Source organism: Brachionichthys hirsutus, chromosome 16 (assembly GCF_040956055.1).
Source record: "Brachionichthys hirsutus isolate HB-005 chromosome 16, CSIRO-AGI_Bhir_v1, whole genome shotgun sequence".
Taxonomy (NCBI): Eukaryota; Metazoa; Chordata; class Actinopteri; order Lophiiformes; family Brachionichthyidae; genus Brachionichthys; species Brachionichthys hirsutus.
The window spans coordinates 387646-405728 of NC_090912.1; the positions used below are offsets into that span (position 1 = coordinate 387646).

General features: G+C 58.7%; 4 protein-coding genes across 6 annotated transcripts in view; 2 read left to right on the plus strand and 2 right to left on the minus strand.

Annotated features, from left to right (window-relative positions):
- Positions 1–97: 97 nt before the first annotated feature.
- arl6ip1 (ADP-ribosylation factor-like 6 interacting protein 1) lies at positions 98–4366 on the minus strand. Its single transcript, XM_068749441.1, has 6 exons — positions 4219–4366; positions 3100–3233; positions 2767–2886; positions 1724–1841; positions 1470–1554; positions 98–751 (listed from the first exon to the last, which is right to left on the minus strand). The coding sequence occupies exons 1-6, from the start codon at positions 4252–4254 to the stop codon at positions 633–635; spliced, it is 612 nt and encodes a 203-aa protein (XP_068605542.1). The 5' UTR covers positions 4255–4366; the 3' UTR covers positions 98–632.
- Positions 4367–4963: 597 nt separating this feature from the next.
- srrm2 (serine/arginine repetitive matrix 2) lies at positions 4964–12285 on the plus strand. Of its 3 annotated transcripts, none has more exons than XR_011105843.1 (14): positions 4964–5225; positions 6570–6821; positions 6903–6998; positions 7089–7274; positions 7350–7433; positions 7502–7570; positions 7649–7690; positions 7946–8059; positions 8158–8269; positions 8350–10832; positions 10912–11481; positions 11561–11638; positions 11768–11910; positions 11995–12285. XR_011105843.1 is itself a non-coding variant. In XM_068749376.1 (14 exons), the coding sequence occupies exons 2-14, from the start codon at positions 6574–6576 to the stop codon at positions 12035–12037; spliced, it is 4233 nt and encodes a 1410-aa protein (XP_068605477.1). In that variant the 5' UTR covers positions 4964–5225; positions 6570–6573; the 3' UTR covers positions 12038–12285. The 3 variants fall into 3 exon arrangements, 2 of the variants coding, with proteins under 2 accessions (XP_068605477.1, XP_068605478.1); XM_068749376.1 differs by having other exon boundaries at positions 11803–11910; XM_068749377.1 differs by having other exon boundaries at positions 7505–7570; positions 11803–11910.
- Positions 12286–14138: 1853 nt separating this feature from the next.
- si:dkey-16l2.16 (ras-related protein Rab-35) lies at positions 14139–15588 on the plus strand. Its single transcript, XM_068749437.1, has 6 exons — positions 14139–14241; positions 14326–14376; positions 14465–14588; positions 14667–14791; positions 14863–14987; positions 15055–15588. The coding sequence occupies exons 1-6, from the start codon at positions 14187–14189 to the stop codon at positions 15199–15201; spliced, it is 627 nt and encodes a 208-aa protein (XP_068605538.1). The 5' UTR covers positions 14139–14186; the 3' UTR covers positions 15202–15588.
- A 123-nt stretch (positions 15589–15711) lies between these two features.
- The window catches only part of anapc2 (anaphase promoting complex subunit 2), a 2556-nt gene continuing 184 nt past the window's right edge, over positions 15712–18083 (minus strand). The window contains exons 2-10 of the mRNA XM_068749694.1: positions 17933–18052; positions 17629–17746; positions 17378–17556; positions 17158–17299; positions 17009–17084; positions 16741–16944; positions 16531–16663; positions 16220–16461; positions 15712–16149 (exon numbers count right to left, since the gene is read on the minus strand). Of these exons, the coding sequence (XP_068605795.1) occupies positions 15940–16149; positions 16220–16461; positions 16531–16663; positions 16741–16944; positions 17009–17084; positions 17158–17299; positions 17378–17556; positions 17629–17746; positions 17933–18052 (1424 nt within the window). The 3' untranslated portion in view covers positions 15712–15939. The remainder of the gene's footprint in view (positions 16150–16219; positions 16462–16530; positions 16664–16740; positions 16945–17008; positions 17085–17157; positions 17300–17377; positions 17557–17628; positions 17747–17932; positions 18053–18083) is intronic.

The window sequence follows — 18083 nt, forward strand, 5'->3', positions numbered from 1 at the left end:
TCGATGTGATTATAGACGATCTATCGGGGACCGACGCAGCAGGATTAATAAATTAATCAATAGATTCACAGCCTTTAATAAACGCGAGTCATGGGGATTCATGAAAGTCACATTTTATTCATCCTGTAAATTAAATGAGTCGAAACAGACAAACGACAGACACCCCGCCGGGGGCCGACCGGGGGGCCGGCAGGCCCCGCCCAGCGAGCAGCGGTACAGCAGTAGGCGTGTTATCTAGAACCAGTGTCACTCCCGATTTAAATCCAGTTTTGTTTTCAGCACTCTTAAATACCCAAAGCAGGACAAGCAAAAAGGAGGCGTAACAAACACGACAGAACCGATGAGGTTAAAACGATGCAGGGATGCTTCAGTAGTCAGGCGAGAGGGGCGGGCATCCAAGCGTAGCTCCGCCTCCAACGCAGCGCGTCCAAAATGCAACCGTGCGACGGAGACGTGTCGTCGGAACATGTTTTAATATTAAATGTGGCCGCAGCATGCGAGACGGACGAACTCAGAGGAGAATAAAGGTGAAATACTGTCGGGGGGGGTGGGGGGGGGGGGGTGGAGATGCGTCGTCCTCCGATCAGAGGAGAAACAGGAAACGGCGTCTCCCTTCTCATCAGACACGCCTCCTACTCGGTCTTCTTCTCCTTCTGCTTGAGGAGCTTGTTGATCTCCCTCTTGGCCATGGAGGAGTATTTGGAGATGACGCCATGCTGGTTGAGGCCGGGCAGCAGCAGCAGGAGGCTCACTGTGGGGGGAGCACACGGCGGGTTAGAGCCCCCGGGGGGGGCGGGGGGGGATCTGAGGCCGAGCGCTATCAGGTTCACACTTAATAAAAGAACATTTAAAAACGTCGTTAGCGTTAAGAACGAGCCACACGCTGCTGAGATCGCTTCATGTCCCCTGGGGGGACACAGCAACCCAGCCGTCTCCACCTCACCCCGTCCTTTGCATCGTCCTCCCTCACTACGTCCATGTCTCTTCTCCTGGGTCGTCCTCTAGTCCTGTTCCCTGGCAGTTCCATCCTCAGCATCCTTCTACCGATATAGTCCGTCTCTCCTCTGGACATGTCCAAACCATCAAAGTCTGGTCTCTCTGACCTTGTCTCCAAAACGTCTAACCTTCACTGTCCCTCTTATTGTCTCATTTCTAATCCTGTCCAACCTGGACACTCCCAAGGAGAACCTCAGCATCTTCATCTCCTCCACTTCTAGCTCCGCCTCCTGTCTTTTCCTCAGAGACACTGTCTCTAAGCCGTCCATCATGTCTGTCCTCACCACTGTCTCTAAGCCGTCCATCATGGCTGTCCTCACCACTCTCTCAGACCTTTCCCTTCGTCCTGGATGCAGGTCAGGCACCGATCCCGGTTCCTGCAGTAGGAACCCTAACCCTACCCAAAGGTCGTGAAAGCAGCGGCGTCTTTTTCCCGCCGCTCCGTTCTCACATGGGGGCGTGTCGACACTCACCCATCAGGTAGGTCAGGAACAGGTTGTGCACCTGCTGCCCGATCCAGGCCGCCGCCAGCAGGCCGCTGACCACGGAGGCAAAGTACTGCAAAGAGGAGGGCGTGGCGTTAGCTAGCGCACGGCGCTACGTGGAGCTAGCCTCCGTCGGGTTTCACTAGAACAGAACCGGTACAAGCATGCAGACGGAATCCCAGTCGTCCCAGTTTGGGCTCTGCCAATCAGCCGGGGGTATTTATATCCCCCCCCCCCGTTACCATTTTGGGCTTCTCCTCCTTGAGGGCGCCGATACGCTGCCACCAGCCCCCAACCCGGCGCCGGCTCCTCACCAGGTTACCGCAGATGTCGTGGAAACGCTGCTGCTGCTCGGTGGTCCTGCAGGAGAAACGCAGAGAGAGACGTCCTGGACTTAGAGGCGCGTTCAGGGACACCGACGGGCGGGGCGGGGTCGGGTCTGAGCGGTTTGACTCCGGCCTGCGGCGCTTCGAGGGGCGGGGTCGGGTCGGCCCACGGCAGCCTGCGGCGCCTCGAGGGGCGGGGTCGGTTCGGCCCACGGCTGACTCCGGCGCTTCGAGGGGCGGGGCCGGGTCGGGTCGGCCCACGGCAGCCTGCGGCGCTTCGAGGGGCGGGGTCGGGTCGGCCCACGGCAGCCTGCGGCGCTTCGAGGGGCGGGGTCGGGTCGGCCCACGGCTGACTCCGGCGCTTCGAGGGGCGGGGCCGGGTCGGGTCGGCCCACGGCAGCCTGCGGCGCTTCGAGGGGCGGGGTCGGGTCGGGTCGGCCCACGGCAGCCTGCGGCGCTTCGAGGGGCGGGGTCGGGTCGGCCCACGGCAGCCTGCGGCGCCTCGAGGGGCGGGGTCGGGTCGGCCCACGGCTGACTCCGGCGCTTCGAGGGGCGGGGTCGGGTCGGGTCGGCCCACGGCAGCCTGCGGCGCTTCGAGGGGCGTCTAACCGAACAGACAGCAGCCAGCGGGATCGCAGGCGAATACTCAAATATTAGGAAGAGTTCAGCAAACAGACTCTTCAAAGAGACCGTTTATTCGTTCAACGTCTCATTTTCGGGCGCGTCAGACTCAGCCGGAGGACGAGGAGCTGAGGGACGCCGTCGAACCATGACCCGACCTTCAGATGACCTCTGCAGACCCGCCCAATCAGATTCTCAACCGACCCGAGACGGCGGTGTCCTGGCACGTCTGGAAGACAACGCCGTGATCAACGCACCGGGCTGAAACGGACCTAGCGCTCCCTGCTGCTCCTTCCTCCCGCTGCCCCCCCCCCCCAAACAGTGTGACTGACTCTCACCATTTATTGGAGCCAAAGACTCTGGGGGCGAGGGTGGGCACCAGGTAGTCAGCCAGGCAGAGCAGCATGACTGTGCAGGACAGTCCAGTCAGCACCGACGGGTCCAAGTAATAAACCAGCCTGGAGGAAGAGGAAGAGGAAGAGGAAGCAGCAGTTAGGAAACACGCTCACAGGAACAGACTTGCATCATCCAGTTACGGCTATTTTATCTGTGAAACCATAAAACGTCCTGCGGCGAGACTTTCCACTTCCTGCCGTGCTAGAATCAGAACAGAACGCGGGTTCTGATCCGTCTCAGCCTCGGCCTTCCACCCAGCGGTGCAGCGGACTCACAGGAAGAGCACCGTGGTGGCCCCCACCAGCACGCCGGGGAACCAGGGCTTCTCCCAACGCAGAACGCGATCCCCGGCCAGGACCACTTCCCCCCAGCCCTGCAGCTGCTCCTCCAGCTGGGCCGTTTCCTGAGCCTGACAAAACAGAAGCCAGTCCAATATCAAGAGCAGCCGGGCCCGCCCACGCCAGCGAGGTTCTGCTGCAACACAGTCCCGCTCGCTGGTTGCTCTGCCAGCTAGACCCACTTCCTCAACCGTCCTGGGATCTTGGTCCAGAACAGGCCGCATTAAAAGTCGGTGCAGAGGCAGGATTATCGATTTAATCTCAGTTAAATCTTTCAAAAGGACTACAAGTTTTGATTGAGACATTCTTCTTCTCTAATCTGCTTGATTTGAGCCCTTCAGTCTCACATATATTCAGATTTCATATTTGTATTATAAATGAAGCATTAAATATGTGAAGATCAGCTTGGGTGTGCGCTTCTTCAGCAAAGTAACTGTAACGATACTAGATTACTGCCATGACGGCGCAGCTTGAGCGTCCGTGACAGGGCAGGACGTCCACGTCCTCTCCGGCGCCTGAGAACGTTAGCTCGGCTTGAAAAGTTAGCCTCGGCGTCGCTGCTGGCTCTAAAGGCGAGGCTCGCAGCCGAAGCTAGCGGAGGAGCTAGCGGGCTAGCTTAGCGGGCGTTAGCTGCTAGGTTCCAAAGGCGAGGCTCGCAGCCGAAGCTAGCGGAGGAGCTAGCGGGCTAGCTTAGCGGGCGTTAGCTGCTAGGTTCCAAAGGCGAGGCTCGCAGCCGAAGCTAGCGGAGGAGCTAGCGGGCTATCTCAGCGGGCGTTAGCTGCTGGCTCTAAAGGCGAGGCTCGCAGCCGAAGCTAGCGGAGGAGCTAGCGGGCTAGCTTAGCGGGCGTTAGCTGCTGTCACCGTCAGCCTGGCGGAAGCACTGGCGGATAAGTCATCAGTGCTAACTTGCTAGCTCGGTTGCTCGTTACTTACAGCACAAAGTGCACGAACGGGGGCCCATATTTGGCTGCGTGAATGCAACCAGACGCGCAACAACAGTTTATGCTAACGTTCACTACTACACCACCTTTAAAGCCAGTCCGCCTTAATACTCACGAGCAGGTTCACGCTTTTGTTGTCGCCTTCTGCCATCGGGACTGATAATCCGTCGGTCGGATCTTTAAAACGAATTTCGGGTTTTATATGAAGGAACCAGAGACGCAGCGCAGCCGCACAAACACGCAGCTCTCCTGCTAGCTTCGGCCTCACTAACCGTACAAGTCTGACAGGAGGCTTTTTTTATGTCTAAATGTGTGTCAAAAGCCGCCGATTGAATTCTGGGATGTGTAGTTTTTCTTTATTTCAGTCACAGCCCTGAATTACAATATAATATAATATAATAATCATGTTCTGTCGGTACTTTAGAACATTTGAAAATAAAATATCTCCCCAACATGACAGATAATAAATAATGTAGTCATGTATTCTATATCCTATTGACAAAATAAAAGTTATACTAGTTAGTTAGTTCACTGTATAGCTGCAGTCTTTGTTCTTGCTACACACACAGTATATTTGTGTGTACAGGATATTACTGTATGTATGTGTGAAACGTGACCAATACTAATAATATTTTTTTATATTAATATTATCTATAATCTATGATTATATTGTTTTATTGAATAAAATGTGACAATCATTCTTGCCACAAAGAGGCAGTGTTCTTTAAAATGAAGGCAAACCATGATGTCAGACATATTTGACATTTAATTAAAGTTCTATTATAATAACACAGACATGGATATTCAAATCTCAGACACCTTTAACACAGCACAAATAAATATTCTTAATTATCTCAAAAACATATCTGCGTAGGTTCAAATGTCAGATCTTTCCCGCGGTCTGTGAACGCATCACAGCTTAGACTTGCGTCTGACGTCACTGAGCGTTCACGTACGGCTCATCTCGCTCTGGTTGTGGATCGGACTTGTTGTCGGAACAGCTACGCTTCCGAATATTCTTTGTATTTTCACAGTTATCGTGAGTTCCGGTTCGGCGGCGGGTTCTGTTGGATATTATTGATCGGATTTTGTCTCCCGCCTCCACTCCTGGGGGAATCACTGGTACGGTATGAATGCGTTAGCTAGCTAGCTAGCTGATTGCTAAACTGCGCACAGATGCGGCCGGGCCTCGAACGCGGTTCGCCTTTGGATCCGCCTCGTGGCTCGAACATTTAAATCAAAGTGCGATCCGATGAGTCCTGATCTCCTGATCGATAAATCCGTTGCTTCGCGTCAGGCCTGTCGGTGCGCGCGCGACAGAAACGATCGTTCCCGTGAATAAGCGCGTGGGATGCGTCGCGCCGTGTTAAATTAGATGCGAGACCGGTTCCGCTGTAACGTGAGGCGGTGCGACACGAAGCGGAGTCACGGAAATGCTGCGGGGGGGGGCGGGGGGGGAAGCGTGTTTCTGTGAAACCGGATCCGCGTCGGCGTTTTGTCCATTCGGCCCAGATTGTGCTTCTCTGAGTTGGACGTATTCGGATCGCGCTGGTTCCGTGGAATCGCCATTTTAGGCTGGGGGGGGGGGGGTCTGTCCGTTCAGCGCCTCCACGGCCTCCACGAAGCCGCTGCTCAGCGTGAATAAATGACGTCATGTTCGGTTGCATTCTGGGGGTTCTCTTTGATCCGTTTCTCCTGGATGATGGACGTTACGGATTGATTGGATATAAAATGAAGCGTCTCCCTTGAGCCGCTGCATCCGGCCTGACTGGGGGCTTGATTTGCTGCAGCGACCCCTGCCGGGACAAGCCGGAAGAGCAACAAGTCAAAGCTGCGTTATTAAAGCTGGTTCTTAAGACGGCACAAGATTTTGGAGACCCAGAAGAACCAGCAGCTCCGAGCCACTGGGACCAGACCCAGAAGAACCAGCAGCTCCGAGCCATCGGGACCAGAACCAGCAGGTCCGAGCCATCGGGACCAGAACCAGCAGCTCCGAGCCACCGGGACCAGACCCAGAAGGTTCGGGACGCTGTTCTGTGCAGCCATGAAAGCAAACTGGACCTTCTGGTGTCGCCGGATCAGCGGAATGTCTGAAGGGCATAGAAGGAGGTGATGCTGATGGACCCCCTCCCTGCATGAAGCAGGCCGGGGGCTCGCTGATGCTCTGGGGCTGCTCGGCTTCCTGGTCCACTGGAAAGGCTCCGATGGATTCCATCAGGAATCCCAGAAGATGGAGCTCTGACATCACTGGACGCTCCAAAAGTGGGCGGATCCCAAACAGACCTCAGAGTCCACCACGACCTGGTTCCGAGATGGAGTCTGGATCTACTGCAGGGCCGGCCGTAGGACCGGAGCTGCTGGGCATTCGGGATCGGATCTGGTTTAATATCCGATCATTCCGATCCGCTGCTCTCCGGGTTTTCCAGCCGTTGGCTCGATCCTGATTTCCTGTTTTTGTGCGTGCAGAGCCATGTACAATGGGATTGGCCTGACGACTCCCCGGGGCAGCGGCACCAATGGGTACGTGCAGCGTAACCTGTCCAGCGTGCGGGTCAAACGGCCCCGGGACGAGCGCGGCGGCGAGCGGGACGAGAAGGACCGGGAGAGGCTGGAGAGCCAGCTCAACCGGCAGCCCAACGCCGACATCCTGGAGCACCAGCGGAAGAGGCAGCTGGAGGTGAAGTGTGCCGAGCTGCAGGACATGATGGAGGAGCAGGGGTAAGGGGCGTGGCCAGGGGAGGGGCGGGGCGTCGCAGGGGGGGCGCGGCCTCTCACCGTCCGCGCCGTCCTCCTGTCCAGGTACGCCGCTGAGGAGGTAGAGGAGAAGGTCAACAGCTTCCGGATGATGCTGCAGGAGAAGGAGGAGCCGGCGCCCGCCCCCGGCGACAGGTCAACGTGAGTCACGCGGGCCAGGGGGCCGGCGGCGGGCCGGCGGCGGGGCCCCCGGTTCTGTGATGTCACCGCCCAGGCTGCTTGCGTCCCCAGGGCGACGGAGACTCACGCCCTCGCCGCAGCCAACCAGCAGAAGAACAGCCGCCTGCGGGCTGCGTTTGGGATCGCCAGCGACTACGTGGACGGCTCCTCCTTCCACGCCGACCGCAAGGAGCGGGAGAAGGAGAAGCGGGAGCAGGAGCGTCTGGAGCGGGAGAAGCTGCAGCAGCAGAAATACGCGTGAGTGGGGGGAGGAAGCCACGCCCCCTCCAGGCCGGCGGCCCGGCTCACCGGGTTCTGCCGTCTCTTCCTCAGGTTGCTGGAAGAATCCGATCCTTCAGATTCTCCTCCCAAGAAGCGAAGCCGCAAGAAGAAGAAGAAGAACAAGAACCGGGACAGGTGAGGAGGTCCCCGCTGCACGGCGTTCCGGCTCCTTCTGACCTTCTCCTCCTCCTCCTCTCTGCTAGCAGCTCGGCCAGCCCCGCCCCCTCCCCTCGGCGGGAGAAGAAGAAGTCCAAGAAGAAGAAGAAGAAACGGTATCTTCACCGGCTTCTTCTGTGGTGCTGTGCTGCCATTTGTTCTTGACGTTGTTCTGTGATCTGCGTGTTTTTCAGCGATGCGTCGGTGGAGGAGGAAGAGGAGGAAGAGGAGCGCAGGTAGGATCTGTCCTTTAGTGCAGACGCTAAATCTCAAGCAGCTGCTAGCTGTGGCTTCGTGTTGTTTTAACCTCCCCGCTCCTCCCCGTCCCTCACCCGTCCCTCGCCTGCTCCTCCCCGTCCCTCACCCGTCCCTCGCCTGCTCCTCCCCGTCCCTCACCCGTCCCTCGCCTGCTCCTCCCCGTCCCTCACCCGTCCCTCGCCTGCTCCTCCCTCCCTCCTCCCTGCTCCTCCCTCCCTCCTCCCCATCCTCAGTTCCTCCAAAGAGAAGCAGGTCTCAAAGAAGAAAAGAAAGAAAAGTGAAAGCTCCAGTCCTCCAAAAGCGAAAGCAGGACGACCCAGGAGCATCTCGTCCAGCTCTGCTCGCAGGTATGTCGTCGTCGTCATGGTAACAACATGCATGGCCAGGATGCCGGTGCGGACACGTCGACTCCTTTTTGTTAATGAACGTCAATCCGTCCCCGCAGCTCGTCTCCAGCTCCGATGAGATCCCGCCCACAGGACCAAAGCAGGAGGAAGAGGAGGTCACCAGAGAGGAGCAGGCGGGGCTACGAGGAGCACAGAGGAGAAGGAGAAGGGGTGAGGCGCCGAGCGCCGACTTCCCGTCCGCTGAGTCCCAAACCAAATGTGACGCCAACATTTTCTCTCCTGTCATTTAGAAGAGGCAAAGAGAGGCTGAGAAGACCTCCACCAAGAGGAGGCGCGACTCCTCGTCCTCTTCTCCACCACCACAGACGGAAAAGAGCAAGCACAAGGAGAAAGGGAGGAGGTCCAGAAGCCGGGAGATGGAGAAAGTCTGGCATTCAAGGAGTAAGGAGGAGGAGAAGGGCAGGCCTTCAAGGACTACAGGTGGAAGGGGGAGGAGGTCAAGGAGCAGAGATGAGGAGAAAGGAAAGCGTTGGAGGAGCAGAGATGAGAAAGGAAAGCGTTCAAGGAGCAGAGATGAGGAGAAAGGAAAGCGTTTGAGGAGCAGAGATGAGGAGAAAGGAAAGCGTTCGAGGAGCAGAGATGAGGAGAAAGGAAAGCGTTCGAGGAGCAGAGATGTGGCAAAAAGGAGGTGTTCAAAGAGCAGTGAAAAGGGGGACAAAGGAAAAGAGATTGCTCCTCAGAGGACCAGACGTGACTCCTCCTCCTCCTCGTCCCCTTCTCCTTCTCCTCCACCTAAACAGGAAAGCAGGAGGGGCAGGAGCAGAGATACAGAACCGGAAAATAATCGGAATAAACTAGACAAGAAAACAAGACGCGGCTGCTCCTCACCCTCGCCTCCTCCTCCTCCTCCTCCTGAGAAAGACCAGGCTAGGAGGCGGCTGAGTGGTGAGAAGGAGCGTCGGCCTGGGAGCAATCTGCTCCCTGACAGGAGAGACACTGGGAGGAGACCAGAGAGAGATGCGTCTCCTTTCCAACACGACCGCAGGAGGGATGGAGGCATGTCCCCGTCCCCCGCCTCTCCCCCCAGCAACAGTCGTCAAAGAGACGGGGAGGAGGAGGAGAGGAGGAGAGAGAAGGAGAAGAATCTGAGGGAACAAGAAAGAGAACGAGCTGAAGAAGTTAGGAGAGATGCATCGAGACCTCCGGAGAGGAGCAGGAGACCAGAGGTCAGCGAGAACCTCGATAAGAGGAGCAGGAGACCAGAGGTCAGCGAGAACCTCGATAAGAGGAGCAGGAGACCAGAGGTCAGCGAGAACCTCGAGGAGAGGAGCAGGAGACCAGAGGTCAGCGAGAACCCCGAGGAGAGGAGCAGGAGACCAGAGGTCAGCGAGAACCCCGAGGAGAGGAGCAGGAGACCAGAGGTCAGCGAGAACCCCGATAAGAGGAGCAGGAGACCAGAGGTCAGCGAGAACCTCGATAAGAGGAGCAGGAGACCAGAGGTCAGCGAGAACCCCGAGGAGAGGAGCAGGAGACCGGAGGTCAGCGAGAACCTCGATAAGAGGAGCAGGAGACCAGAGGTCAGCGAGAACCCCGAGGAGAGGAGCAGGAGACCAGAGGTCAGCGAGAACCCCGATAAGAGGAGCAGGAGACCAGAGGTCAGCGAGAACCTCGATAAGAGGAGCAGGAGACCAGAGGTCAGCGAGAACCCCGATAAGAGGAGCAGGAGACCAGAGGTCAGCGAGAGGAGCGCCCCGGCGACGAAGGAGAAACGGGATGAGAAAGACAAAGAGAGCAGCAGCAGCAGCGACAGTGACAGCGATAGCTCCTCCTCCTCGTCCTCCTCCTCCTCGTCCTCCTCATCATCCTCATCCTCTGAAGATGAAGGCAAGGCATCTGGGTCAGCAGGGAGGGAGAAGAGCAGCCCCTCAAAGGTTGAACCGTCAGCCATCGGGGCCGCCGTTCAAAGATATTTATCCAATGGGACGGGAGAAAGCTCCGCCTCCGTCTCCGACGGCGACGGGCTCCAGCGAGCCCAGAAGGAGAGAGGAGCAGGAGGAGACCAACAAGAGAGGGAGAGAGAACCTTCAGAGCCGCCCCGGACGAAAGGGGCGGAGCGATACAGTCCAACACAGCTGGACAGCCCCAGTCCTCCCCCGTCCCCCCCCGGCAGGGGGCGGGGCAGATTCCCTCCTGGGGCTGAAGCAGAGAAGAGGAGGACGGAGGAGAAACACGCAGCTGTGAGGCCGGCGAGGTCGAGTCCCTCAGCCAGTCGGTCCCGCTCCCCCCCCAAGAAAATGTCCTCCAACCCCCCCGCCCGTCGAACTCCACCCAGGCAGTATCAGGAGCCCCAGAGGAGAACTCCGCCTCCTTCCACCTGGTCTGACCGGGAGAGAGGGAGGCACAGGGACAGGGACAGGGACAGGGACAGGGACAGAGGACTGGGGCATGGTGCCCGGAGGAGCAGCAGGTCCCGGTCCAGAAGCCCGAGGAGGCACGCCCCGTCCCGGTCCAAAAGCCCGAGGAGGCGCGCCCCGTCCCGGTCCGGAAGCCCAAGGAGGCGCGCCCCGTCCCGGTCCGGAAGCCCGAGGAGGCGCGCCCCGTCCCGGTCCGGAAGCCCGAGGAGGCGCGCCCCGTCCCGGTCCGGAAGCCCGAGGAGGCGCACCGTCTCCAAATCCATAAGCCTGAGGAGGCGCGCCCCGTCCAGGTCCAAAAGCCCGAGGAGGCGCGCCCCGTCCCGGTCCAAAAGCCCGAGGAGGCGAAGCCCCCCCAACAGGTAAGGAGTGATTTTTGATCGTTTTCCTCATGATCTGTTTCTTTCCCGACTGCAGGAGTTTTCTGTTCTCCTCCTCCAGGTCTCGGCCCGCTCCTCCTCAGCAATGGAAGAGGAGCAGCCGCTCTCTCTCCAGAGACAGAGCCAGAGAAAAGGAGCAGGAGAGGAGCAGGCTGAGGGAAGTAGAACGGCAGGAGCATCTGCCACCAAAAGGTGTTCCACAACCCAGGAGGTCAGCATCGTCCTCCTCCTCCTCCTCCTCTTCCAGCTCCTCCTCTTCTTCATCCTCACCTTCACCCCCACGAGAGAGGCAGGAGAAAAAACCAGAGCAGGGGGAGGACAGAGAGCCGAAGACTCCTCCTGGAGACTCCTCTCACGCTGTGGTGGGTCGAGGCGGCGTGACCTGTCGAAGGTCGCCTCCTTCTGGCAGCCAATCAGAAAGCAGACAGTCGCCGCCGCCGCCGGCTCCTCACAGGGCGGGTCGGCCAGGAGGACACGATGCCGCCGTAAATGGGAAGGAGGTGGCTGCTAGCAAGAAGCCCAGCAGGAGCAGCAGCTCCAGCTCCTCTTCCTCCTCCTCGTCCTCCTCCTCTTCGTCCTCTTCCTCCTCCTCGTCAGACAGTTCTGACTCTGAGGTGGAGAAAGTTAAAGGGTAAAGAGAGCCCCCCCCCAATAATAAAACCAGGGATCAATCAAACACGATCAATAATTCACTGTTAATGTTTTATCAGGAAAACAGACAAAGCTCAGAGCTCTCCTTCGTCATCGTCATCATCAGAGAATGAGAAGGAAACGACGAAGAGGAGGAGGTGAGACAACTGTTAACATTCTGATCAATACTTTGATTAGAACCGGAGCTAAATCCAATCGATTCATCATTAAGGGTTTATTGTTTATTATTGGATGAAGTTTATTGATCGATTGATTATGTCTGCCAGAAGCTCTCGTTTCATCCCGGTTGTGCTCCCTGCAGCGCCGCCGCCGCCGGGAGGGTTCCTGCTGATTCGCTGAGAGACTCCCGCTCGCTCAGCTACTCGCCTCCGAGATACGTGAGCGCGGCGGCGCCCTCGCAGCGCCGCGGGTGCGTGCGCCGCCGAAGGGTGTGCTAGCGGCGTTGACTCTATTCGTATAAATTAGATCTTTGTGTGTTTTTTTGCCTCTCCAGGAGCGACAGCAGGCCGTCGTCCAGCAGCAGACGCAGGAAGTGATCGCAGCAGACACAGGAAGTGATCGCAGCAGACACAGGAAGTGATCGCAGCAGACACAGGAAGTGATCGCAGCAGACACAGGAAGTGATCGCAGCAGACGCAGGAAGTGATCGGCGCCTCTTCTTCTGTGGTGGTTCTCGTCCGTTGTTCGCTTCTCTAGTAACGCGCGTTTGATCTTCAGTCAAACTGAAATGTGCAGAATTTTTGTTGAGTGATTATTAATAATAATAAAAAGCAATTGTACATTTGAGTTGTGTGGGATTTGGATATGGATCAATGAATTCAGAGCGCGGGACACGAAGGCGATGACGTCAGCCTCGGTGGAGCCCATTGATGGTTTCACTTCCGCCTTCGCCGGATGAAACTTCCTCGTTTTCGTTCCCGAGCTGTCCCGGTGCGGGAACGCTGACTCGGTGCGTTCCGCGTACCGGAAACGGAAGCGCCCTCCTGAAACATGTCCTTCCTTCCGTCCGGGCGTGCCGGCTGTCTCGTCTCGTAACCTCGCGGGAAACATTTCCGGGTAAAGGCTGATCCAGCGGGAGGTCCTCGCGCCGCGCGCCGCGTTGGTCGTTGTGGTTTGTCCGACGTCCCCTGAACGCAGCGTGAGATCAGCGGCAGTCAGGTGTGGTCGGCCAGCGGGGAGAGGTTCCGAGTTCCGACCGGGACCGAGGCGCCGCTCACGCGCGTGGACCGGGTCGCGGGGGCCGCCGAGGGAACGCTGCCGACACCGGGACGACACCGGGACGACACCGGGACGACACGAGTGAGTCTTCTGCGCGTAAAAATGTCCGCCGAAAAGTTTCTCCAAGGAGTGGGAAGTTTCCTGACGAGGGTCAGCCGGACCGGGACCGGACCGGGCCCGGGCCCGGACACGGCGTCGCGCTTCTCAGCGCGGTCACGCGTCTTACCGAAACACGAATTAGCGCTTTATTAGCGGTTATGATCGGTTCTCCTCTTCCTTTGAACTCGTTTCCGTGCCGCCGCTCTTGCGTCAGAACCAACGACGTTAATCATAAAGTCCAGACCCTCCGGATTCGTGTTCCGAATTAACGGACACTTTGTCATCTTTCGACACGACCACGTTAAAGGCCGACTCCGGTTTCCTGAAGTTGGATTTCTATAAATTGTCTGATTTTCCGGTGAAGTTCGGCGGAGCTTCCTCTTCCGCGTCAGCTTCACTTGGGCCTCCGGTGCTTACCGGCCCGGCTCTGACCGGCGCGGTAGCGGCTGCCCGCCGGTCGTCGAGCCTCGGTGGGGTCAGGCTCGGTTTGTCCTGCTTTCAGGCTAACCCGGAGCGACCGAACGACGCCGCGTCACGTCCGCGGGGAGTCGTCGCCGAACCGGATTCAAAAAATGCCCAAATTAGCATCTGCTCGTTTTACGGCTTATTCTCGCGCGTCATAATGCTTCAGCTCAAACTGCACACATTAGACCAAAGTTCGGCGTCTGTAAAAACAGAATAAACTATTTATTTATTACGCGTTATGACTGAATGTGACCGTAGAGGGCGCTCTGCCCACGTCGGCACATAAATACGAATTAAATCATCATTTCTCAAGCGCCGTTTCGCGATCTCGCGTCACTTTCAGAGGCTGTGACGTCACTTCCTGTTTTCATGGAAAGTCAGGGAGGCTCCGTTGCTGCTGAATGAGGAGGAGCAGGGAGGGAGGCTCCCTCTGCTCCTCCCTCTACTCCTCCTCTGGGCCTCAACAAACGGCAGAAGTCGGTTCAGCTCTTTGATCTCTTCTTCTCCCTCCTCTAGCGCCACCAGGAGTCTCATCCAGGGATGGAGGAGTTCGGGGCAACGCGTGGATTTAAGATCGGCCGGCGGTGAAACCTCCCATTGGGCTGTGCCGAGCCCCGCCCCCAGGGAGCCGAAGGAGGGCGTGTCCGCGCTGTCAATTGAACAAGCACTGAATGAGGAAGTGAATGTGTGTTTGAGTCACCAGGAGCAGGAAGTGCCCTGCGGAAGCCACGCCTTCACGCCGATCCGACGAGCATGAGTCGTAAAACAAGCGCTCCCTGAAGTCAGGACCTGGAAATGTCTTCTGGACAAACTGTGGCGCCGCCCTGAGCTCGTAGCATCGGGGGGGGGGGGGGGGGGGGGCAGCACCTGGTTTACCTGCACATTCAGGAAGAGGCCGTCCAGATGGCCGGGAAGGATTACAATCACCTGTTCAAGCTGCTGATCATCGGCGACTCCAGTGAGAAGGCTGCCGATTGGCCGCGTTCACTTCCTCAGTAGGCGGTCCTTGCTAATCCTGCTCTCTGATTGGTTTCTCTCCTAGACGTGGGGAAAAGCAGTCTCCTGCTGCGCTTCGCCGACAACTCCTTCTCCGGTGAGTCACGTGACAGGAAGTGACTCCGTGTTTGAGGGCTGGCGGTATAAGAGCGGTCAGAGTAAAACGCCTCGCCGTCCGCCCGCAGGAAGTTACATCACCACCATCGGCGTCGACTTTAAGATCCGGACGGTGGACATCGAGGGCGAGCGGGTGAAGCTGCAGATCTGGGACACGGCGGGGCAGGAGAGGTTCCGGACCATCACGTCCACGTAATGGCGTCCAGGCGTCAGCGGTCGGGCCCGGGTCTGGTCTCGCCGCTCACTTCCTTCTGGTCCGCCCCCCCCCAGGTACTACAGGAACACCCACGGCGTCATCATCGTCTACGACGTCACCAACCCGGAGTCGTTCGTCAACGTGAAGCGCTGGTTGAACGAGATCTCCCAGAACTGCGACAGCGTCTGTAAGATCCTGGGTGAGCTCCGGCGCCGCCGCAAGGCATCGTGGGTATTCAGACGCCTGAGAACCGTCTTCCCGTCCGCTCAGTGGGGAACAAAAACGACGACCCTGCCAGGAGGAAGGTGGATACCCAGGATGCAATGCGCTTCGGGGAGTCGATGGGGGTCCGCCTGTTCGAGACGAGCGCCAAGGAGAACGTGAACGTGGAAGAGGTAACGTAGGATAGACCGACCCGGACCCGGATCCGGTTCCGGTTCTGACGTCTTCGTTGCTCCGCAGATGTTCATGGCTTTCACCCACATGGTCCTCCGGGCCAAGAAGCAGAGCCAGAACCGAGCCGAGCGGGAACGGGAGCGGGTCGACACCGTCAACATCAACGCCCAGAGAGACCGGGACCGCCGGAAGAGGGGGAAGAAATGCTGCTGATCAGAACCGGGCCCGGGTCTGCAGCCGGCTCACCTTTGTTTTAAACCTTCATCTGAGTCGGTCCTGATCGGGTCCGGGACGCGGCCCAGGTGTCTCCGTGCTGAGGCGCCGGTCCATTAGAGACGTCTGATTGGCCGTTTGCCCGGATGGTTCTGTGATGACCCAAGATGGCCGTCCGGGTCTGCGCTGCGTGCGACGAAGACGAAGCCCTCAGAGACGGTCCGGCCCTTTGACCCCGAGTGAACTCTAACCTGCTGATTAACAGGAAGCGTTTGATCGACTAACTATTGACGGCTGATCGGTAACGACATTAAGAGCCCAGAATGTTCAGCCCCCTTTTTATTGTACGTCTGTCCAAACCCAAATAAAGCGATCAATGATTTGTGATTATGGGCGGCGAGTCCCGTTAATGAGGGATCGACTCCAGCGTCCCGCCAGCCCGCCTCCGATGGGGGGCGGGGCCAATTTTATCTTAAATCAAACCCTTTGGAGGAAGTCCTCACTCGCCGATCCTGACTCACCGTGATTCGTCACGGGCGAGTCCCCATAAATCCCACGGCACCTGAATGCAGCGCCGGGTCCCCGTAAATCCCACGGCACCTGAATGCAGCGCCGGGTCCCCGTAAATCCAACAGCACCTGAATGCAGCGCCGGGTCCCCGTAAATCCAACGGCACCTGAATGCAGCGCCGGGTCCCCGTAAATCCAACAGCACCTGAATGCAGCGCCGGGTCCTCCGTCAGTTGGACTTGGGGAGCCTGTAGACGCCTGCAGAGACCAGCAGCTGATGCTCCCGGACCTTCCTCTGCAGGAAAGCCTCCAGCTCGTTGATGTCCATCTCCGTGACGACGGGTCCCGTGGCAACGAACATCCGCAGCATGGAGTGGATGCGTTCCAGCGTCATGCTGTCCAGGTTGGTCAGCATGGCCTGGATGTAGGCCCAGAAGAGCTGTGGGGACAGACGGCGTGCGTTAGGGGGGGTGTGTGTGTGGAGGGGGCGGGGCAGGGGGCGGGGCCACCTGCAGCTTCTCCTCCCTCTGCTCAGACTGGGTGGTCGTGTTGGAGTCCCGCTCCTCGTCGCTGTCGATCAGCATCACTCCTCCCTCCAGCTTCTCCTTGGAGGAGCCCGTCTCCATCACGCAGTAGCGCCCCCCCGCCTCCTCCCTCAGCACGCCGTGCTGCTGCCACAGCGCCACCTTCCTGTGAACCAGCTCCTTGGCGGCGCCCAGCGTCACGCTCAGCTCCTCCAGAGTCCAGGAACCTAAAGGACAAGCCAGCGGTCAACCCGCGCCGCCCGGTGGACCGACAGGAAGTGGAGCCGCGTGGCTACTTTGTTCCTGGAAGCGCAGGATGATGGCGGCGTGGATCGGGGACACGGTGAGGTTGGTGAGGGCGCGGTCCTCCAGCTGCACGTCCAGAGTGACGGATCCGAGGTGAGGCTTCCAGCTCAGCGTCCGCATGGCCTGAAACAGACGACCGGCAGGTAGCGGCGAGCGGCGACTCTCCTCGCCGCTCGCCTCCCCAGCAGGTGAGCCCCCACCTTGAGCTTCTCGTAGCGGCGGGTGTACGCCTCCATGGCTCGGCACGCCAGGGGGGGGAGCTCCAGCTTCTCCTCCTTCAAGGAGGGCCAGAACTCTGAGGAGAGGATGATGGAGGACAGGGCCAGCGGCGGCCGCTCCTCCTCGCTCAGCCTCGACTCCTCCTCCCGGATGTTGCTGTTGATCCTGCGGGAGTCTGCCATGTCCTGGGGGGGGGGAGGAGTCACCCACCATGTCAACCTGCTGCAAGGACGACACGCCGCTGCTCACCTTCAGCATCACCTCGCAGTAATGCATGTGGGACTCCCCGAAGCGGAGCTTCAGCAGCTCCACGTTGCGGATCTCCCTGCAGACAGAAGGGTGACGGTGAGAGGCGGGGCTTCCAGCATCACCTGACCTGCTCGACCGCCGCCCCCTACCTGGCCGTGCTGTAGTTGAGCTGATGCAGCAGCCGGTCGGCGAGGACGGCCCGGTACTCGTCGATGAAGATGTCTTTGCTGCCGTAGATGCTGACCAGCAGGCTGATGATGTCAGACGAGCGGCGCTTCGATCCCGTCTTATCTGAACACACGACCGTCCGGCTCAAACCGAGGGGCGGAGCAAAGACACCGGCGTGGGAGGCGTGGTGCGTTCACTGACCGGGGACGGCGTCGGTGGGGTCCGGCGTCCAGTCCTCCGGGTCGTTGCCTTCCTCGTCGCTGTCCTGCATCTCCAGGGTCACCGGGTCGCCTCTGGACAGCTCCGAGGCCAAGTCCGTGCAGCCTTCGGCGTCCCCCGTCAAACCCGCCACGATCTGCCTCACCGTGTCCTCCCGAGTCCTTGAACGCACCACGGAAGCTTGAACACGACCGAGCCGAGCCGCCGCCGCAGCGTCCGTCTCAGAACCTCACCTCAGGTACCGGCGAACCGGCTGGCAGGCGACCTGCAGGATGACCATGGAGGGGTCCAGCTCCCGGAGCGCCTTGATGGCGGAGATGTAAACGGTGAGGATGTCCGACGTGTGGACGCCTGAGGACGCGGCAGAGAGCGGGTCAATGGAACGGGTCGATGGAACGGGTCGATGGAACGGGTCGATGGAACGGGTCGATGGAACGGGTCGATGGAACGGGTCGATGGAACGGGTCGATGGAACGGGTCGAGGGAACGGGTCGATGGAACGGCGTGGGCGTGATACCAAACAGACTGAAACCTGACCTGGGTGCAGCAGACGGCTCTCAAAAGCGGCTTTGAGAGACGTGAGGAGCTGCTGCCTCTGATTGGTCCGTTCCAGGCAGAACTTGAGATCTTCGATCGCAGCTTTGGATTCTGGGAAATCTGTAAAGCAGCGGGAGGAAGTCAGAGAGCC